The sequence below is a fragment of the Palaemon carinicauda genome, chromosome 30 (assembly GCF_036898095.1).
Source record: "Palaemon carinicauda isolate YSFRI2023 chromosome 30, ASM3689809v2, whole genome shotgun sequence".
Lineage (NCBI taxonomy): Eukaryota > Metazoa > Arthropoda > Malacostraca > Decapoda > Palaemonidae > Palaemon > Palaemon carinicauda.
This window is the reverse complement of record NC_090754.1, coordinates 8,941,833-8,948,092: the sequence shown is the minus strand read 5'-3', so window position 1 is coordinate 8,948,092 and position 6,260 is coordinate 8,941,833. Positions and strand designations below refer to the sequence as shown.

At 45.1% G+C, this 6,260-nt stretch overlaps 1 protein-coding gene across 1 annotated transcript; it reads left to right on the top strand.

The window, feature by feature from the left end:
- Window positions 1–743: 743 nt before the first annotated feature.
- On the top strand, window positions 744–1,376 carry LOC137623380 (uncharacterized). The gene has a single exon (XM_068354212.1). It carries the CDS (start codon window positions 744–746, stop codon window positions 1,374–1,376), a length of 633 nt encoding a protein of 210 aa, XP_068210313.1.
- Window positions 1,377–6,260: the final 4,884 nt, after the last annotated feature.

Sequence of the window (6,260 nt, the reverse complement as noted above, 5' to 3'; positions counted from 1 at the left end):
TCACAAGCTCACTTACAAACATTGCAATTTTTATCTATCGAAAGTGCTTTCTTTCGCTCACATACAGCGATTTGGATATTTTTCTGGCGCTCTACAGATTTCAAGCTCTCTTACGACACCAAACTCAATATGGCTCAGCAAGAGGAAAGGCTAAATGATTTAATGGATCAGACAGAGGATCAGACAGCGGATTAGGCAGAGGATCAAACGGAGGGTCTGATGAGAGACGAAGTACCTGTGCACCTCCCCGCTGCTGCTGACGATACCAGTACCCTGACTCCAAATAGGTGAGGAGACCACAATAATGATATACTTCATCTCATCCATTTTCTGCAGACTTCCAGCATGCAAGAGCAAGATTGACGATGACAAGAGGAGCAGACCTTCAGATTACAGATGGAGCAATCAAGACAGGAAGACAACCAGGTGTTCATGTCTCTTTTTTCCTTGCTATCAGGACAGATTGCGGCATCGCAACCCCCGCAACCTAATCCGATAATTGCACCTCCTTTTACACCTGTTCCCCAACCCCTGGCTTCTCATTGCATACGCCCACAACTTCTAGCGAGCCTACGGTCCATCCCCCACCTCTCTTGCAACAAGTTGCAACGTATCAAGCGTTTCGCCAATGGAGACTCTGTTTTGAGGATTATGCAACATTAGTAGGACTTGATAGATTGCATCAAACTTCCAAGCTGATTCATCTAAGAACTTGCATCTCCCTGGATATTCAGCGCCTGCTTATGCATACACTGGGCATCCCTCCCAACACATCACATTCCCTTACAGAGGTGTTGGATACACAGCAGAAGCATTTTCACAGCCTTAGAAATGAAGCCTTACGACGCAGAGAATTTTTGTCTTGTAAACAGGCTGTCGGAGAATCGTTTGCAGACTACTACACACGCCTCAAAGATCTTGCTGATGAAGTAGACTTATGCACTGGCAACCCCACCTCTTGCACTGAACGGCAATTGCAGATGGTAATTTTGACGGGGGTGAGAGATGAAGAGTTAATACAACACCTTATCCCCCTCCAACCCTTATCTGCCCTCGCAGAGTTTGTGACATGCTGCCGCTCCTACGAATCTACAAGTGCAACTGTATCAGCCTTTGCATCTTCCCCTAACCAAGTCAACGCAGTATCTACATACAAGAAGAACCAACATCTACACAAGAGGACTTATCATCGATCTCCTGACCAACGCTCTCACCAATCTCATAACAATGACCCTTATCAATATTCCTCTCGCAAACACGATTCCGGACAATGCCCAGCTACTAGTGCATCATGCAATAACTGCGGACGCACAGGTCATTGGCCCCTCACTCAGAAATGCCCTGCAAAGGAAGCTCAGTGCAATACCTGCAATTAACAGGGACATTTTGAGAAGATTTGCATGTCTACCATGAAAAGTCAGACTGGGTATACAGCTTCAACTCCTACTACTAAGTCATATACCAGCTGTCGTTTCGTGGGTGATAACCCGGGTAGTGAGTCCCCTACACCAGTCACTGTCTCTATGTCATTTGACAATATATCATCACATCTCCAGCTAATCCCCAATACAGGAGCAGACATCATAGTGATTGGCACCGTATATTTGGATGCACTCCGCATACCTCGGACAAGCCTTGAACCTCCACCCATGACAGACGTCGTGACAGCAGAGGGATCCCCCATGACACCGGTTGTAGGATACTTCCAGGCAACACTGGGTCTTGGCAAAAAGTCTTGCTCTGCAACCGTACATGTTCATGAAGATATCCACACTCCCCTCCTGTCTCGTGAACATTGCCGAGCCCTTGCCGTAGTATCACCGGGCTTCCTGAAGCCCATCCTCAAGGTAACGCATGTCAACAGATGCGCTCAGTTTCCTGCCTCCGCCATGACATCACGAGCAGCTATTAAGGACTATTTTCTTCGGCATTTCAGCGGCTTCCTCATATCCAAGAAGGATTTACAAACCCAGCTACTAAGAAAAAGGGCAGGCCCTCCAATGAAGATTCACCTGAAACCTAGCACTACACCCTTCGCTGTACATACGCCCAGGCCCATTCCGTGTCCTCTCAGAGATCAAGTGAAAGAACTTTGCTCCGTGGTGCAACAAGGAATCATCAGACCAGTAGAGGATGAACCCCCTAAATGGTGCCATCCCATGGTCTTGGTACCCAAGGACAAAGGTGTTCGCATCACTGTGGATCACAGCCATCTAAATTCTCCGGTAGCCAGCCTTACACACCCATCATCAACGGCCCATGATGCCGTCCGCAACATCTCTCCTACAGTGAAGTACTTCACCACAGCGGATACCCTGCATGGCTATTGGCAGATGGAGCTGGCAGAAGAGGACCACCACCTACCTACATTAATAACTCCGTACAGAAGATTCCAGCACTGTCACAGTCGAATGGGATTTTCAGTAACAGGCAATGCATACTGCCTCCTTGGAGATATTGCACTACACGGTGTTCCTAAATCTGAGAAGGTTGTAGATGACATCCTCCTTTTCAACGAGATCTCTCTTCCTACCTACAACATGTACACCAGATGCTGACCAGATGCCATCAATATGGCATCACCCTCACCAAAGACAAGTTGACTGTAGCCGACCCTAAAGTTAACTTTTGCTGTTATGTCTTATCATCCGATGGTACTGGAGCAGGCCCTGACAAGGTATCAGCTTTACGTGATTCTCCTACACCTTCCAATGTCACAGATGTCAGGTCGTTTATGGGTCTTGTCAATCAACTTGCCGACTTCACTCCAGACATCGCAAAAGCACCATAGCCACTATGCCCACTTATGAGCCCCAAACACTCATTTGTCGGGATGCCCGACCATGAACGAGCATTTAAGAAAGTCAAGACAGCTCTGAATTCCCTGCATGTCCTAACACCCTTCAATTCTGCCTCGCCTGTAGTTTTACAAACAGATGCCTCACGCCTATACGGTCTCGGTTATGCCCTACTTCAAGATAACCGCCGAGGTCAGATGAGTCTCGTCCAGTGTGGCTCTCATTTCCTTAGGGATACAGAAAATCGTTACGCCACCATAGAACTGGAGCTACATGCAGTCACTTGGGCTATAGCTAAGTGCCGCCTAAACTTGTCTGGATTTCAGCATTTCCCCTTAATGACTGATCATCGTCCCTTGATACCGATTCTCAATTACTATCCTTTGGAGGCTATTGAGAATCCATGCCTTCAATGCCTCAAGATGAAAATGGCCCTCTACATATTCACTGCAGTATGGCGCGCAGGGAAACAACTTTGCATACCAGACGCCCTGTCTCGCTCCCAAATCAGTCGCCCCACACCTGAAGATGAAAAAGAATGCACTACTTATACTGCACATGTAAGGCATATCGTTGCCAGCACCACCATTTCTACTGACGACCAGGAAACAAGACCCATCATTGAAGAGGATAAGTCTCTACAAGAAATCCGCACGGCCGCATCTCAGGATCAAGATTACAGTTGTCTCGTGCACTATGTATCCATCGACTTTCCAACCAACTGCTACGATCTGCACGCTTCCGTCCTCTCGTATTGGAAGCTGCGGGACAACCTTTATGCGGATGGAGAGTTGTTATTGTATGGACCCCTGATCGTCATACCTGCAGCCTTCCGTCGACGCACCTTGGATCGACTCCACGACAGTCACCTAGGGACTGAAGCTACTCGATGTCGTGCAATGCAGACAGTACTCTGGCCTGGCATCAATGCAGATATCAAGAGTAAAGCAGAAAGCTGTGAGGCCTGCAAACAGCTTCTCCCTAGTCAGCAATAGGAACCTTACATGTGTGACGACCACCCATCCCGGCCCTTTAAAAATGTGTCAGATGACTTCTTCCACGTAGCAGGAAAATCCTTCCTTGTTATTGTTGATAGACTTTCAGGCTGGCCTATGGTTGTTCCCTGTGGACATGACACAACTGCAGCTAGAGTTACAAGAATGTTCTGTGTTTTCTTCCTCGAGGTTGGTGTTCCACTTCACTTACAAACTGATGGGGGGCCCCCATTTTCCAGCCACGACTTCAAGCAATTTTCTGACCGCTGGGGAGTTCATCACATCATCATTCAACATAACCCTTAATCCAATGGACATGCAGAAGCTGCCGTGAAAGCTATTAAACACCTCCTCAAGACTGCTCCATCCGGGAACATAGATTGTGAAGCCTTTGATAGAGGACTGTTGGAGCTTTGGAATACACCGAACCCTTGCTGGACACTCCCCTGTGCAAATTCTCCATGGCCATCCTCCCCGAACTTGTGTTCCAACCCACCCCAGATCGTTCAAAGAGGAGTGGCAAACTAAGACTGAAGATTACGACCGCCGCGCAGAAGCCAAAACCGACCAGGTTGTGAGCCTTTAAAATTCTCATGCCCGCCCTCTACCGAAGCTCACCATCTGCCAACGCTTCGATGTGATAGGGCTGGTATCATGATGGGCCGCAGAATGTCAAGAAAGTATGAAGTACGCCTTCCAAGTGGTCGTGTATGGTTTCAAAACTGAAGACATTTATGCGCAGTGGCTAATATAAGAGATGACACCTCTCCCCAAGACCCTGTGTTCCCTTGCTCTGGATATGAAAGAGAGCCATCATCCGAACCCTCCTATATCCCTCATCATTCACCTCGACTAGCTCAGAAAAATTAATGTTCCACTCGAGACACTGCTACGAGTGTAAAGGGGGAGGGAAGTGTATAGATATCTAATGTTATGCTGTATATTATTTACATTACGTACAGTTTATGAACGTTAATGTACATTTGCTGTATTATTATTTTGTAGAAGAATGATATTTATTTCCATTTATCTTTTTCCCATTACACGTACAGTAAGACCACTTTTTCATTATGCATCATGGCAACAATGTAATTATATGTGTCAACACTGGTTTTTTTTCCGCTATGTGCATATAGTAGTCAGTCGTTGTTCAGTGGTCCCTGTAGTGACAAGCATGGACCTGCTTCCCGCTGCTGTCACATTTATGTCCGCTTATCTTCATTATACAAGATTTTAAAGAACCTACTAGTTTAATTTGTCACCCCCTATTCCATTTATCGCATGGATGTATGTGGCAGTATCAAACACACACAGCATGTCATTTCAGTGCTGAAGCCTTGTGGAGGGCAAGAGGGCTCTCAAACTGGGGATTTTTTTTCCTCAGTTTGACTCGAAATTTCGATCATTCTTTTTCTAACACTGATTACTACTTCATTATCATTCCTATTTATCAACTGTCTCTCCCTTGCTGTCAAAATTCTCTTGCCCATTTCACTCTCCAAATATCTTTTGAGAGGACATTATATCCAAAACTGGATTCTATATCTAAGATCAATTGAGGGAGATGTGGTGGTCTTGCCACCTACACGATAATGTTTGGACTCCTAGGAGTGTCAGTATTCCCTTACTGGCACGTGGAACTATTCTTGTGCTGAAAATTGTCCCTCAGATTTCACAGAGATTGGACTCTCGGCATTTTGTCCGGTTTACCTGCCACTATGATTAAAGAGGGGATGTTCGTATTCCTGAAATATTCTCAGTCCCATCAAGCGGATTTGACACACACTTGAGCCACTCTAATCATAGTGGTACCATCCGTTTGTGGTAAGGTAGGGAGTGGGCATTTGAGAAACATGTCTCGTAGGTGTCATTGGTGGAGGAATCAATTTGATAAAAGGATAATAGGCTCTCTCTTGGGATGTCAGACAGCCTTGTTTTTTCTTTCCTACAAATTAATTTTTTCCGCTATTTTTTTTTCAGCTTTATAATTATCCCCTTGCCCCCTCCCCCCAGAAAAAGAAAAAATAATGAGTGAAATTTATGCTTTTTGTACCTTTGGACCGAATGGCAAACCGTAGACACTGCTGACGACCTCTGCTAACTTATTTAAGGAAATTTCTGTTGACAACCTTGGAACTTAAAAAGACCACTCCCCTGATATATAAAAAATAGGTAATTTGGGTAACACAAGGAAACTGCGAATCCTTCTTGGTGCCTAAATTCCTTTAGAGATAAGTTATGATGATACGCATAAAGCTTTTAAGTTCTATTGGTTAATAAAAGAAATACGGATGACCTTCGAGAATCGAAAATAAGATTCATGGATATTATTATTATTATTATTATTATTATTATTATTATTATTATTATTATTATTATTATTATTATTATTATATGCTAAGCTACAACCCTAGTTAGAAAAGCAGGATGCTATCAGCCCAGGGGCCCCAACAGGGAAAATAGCCCA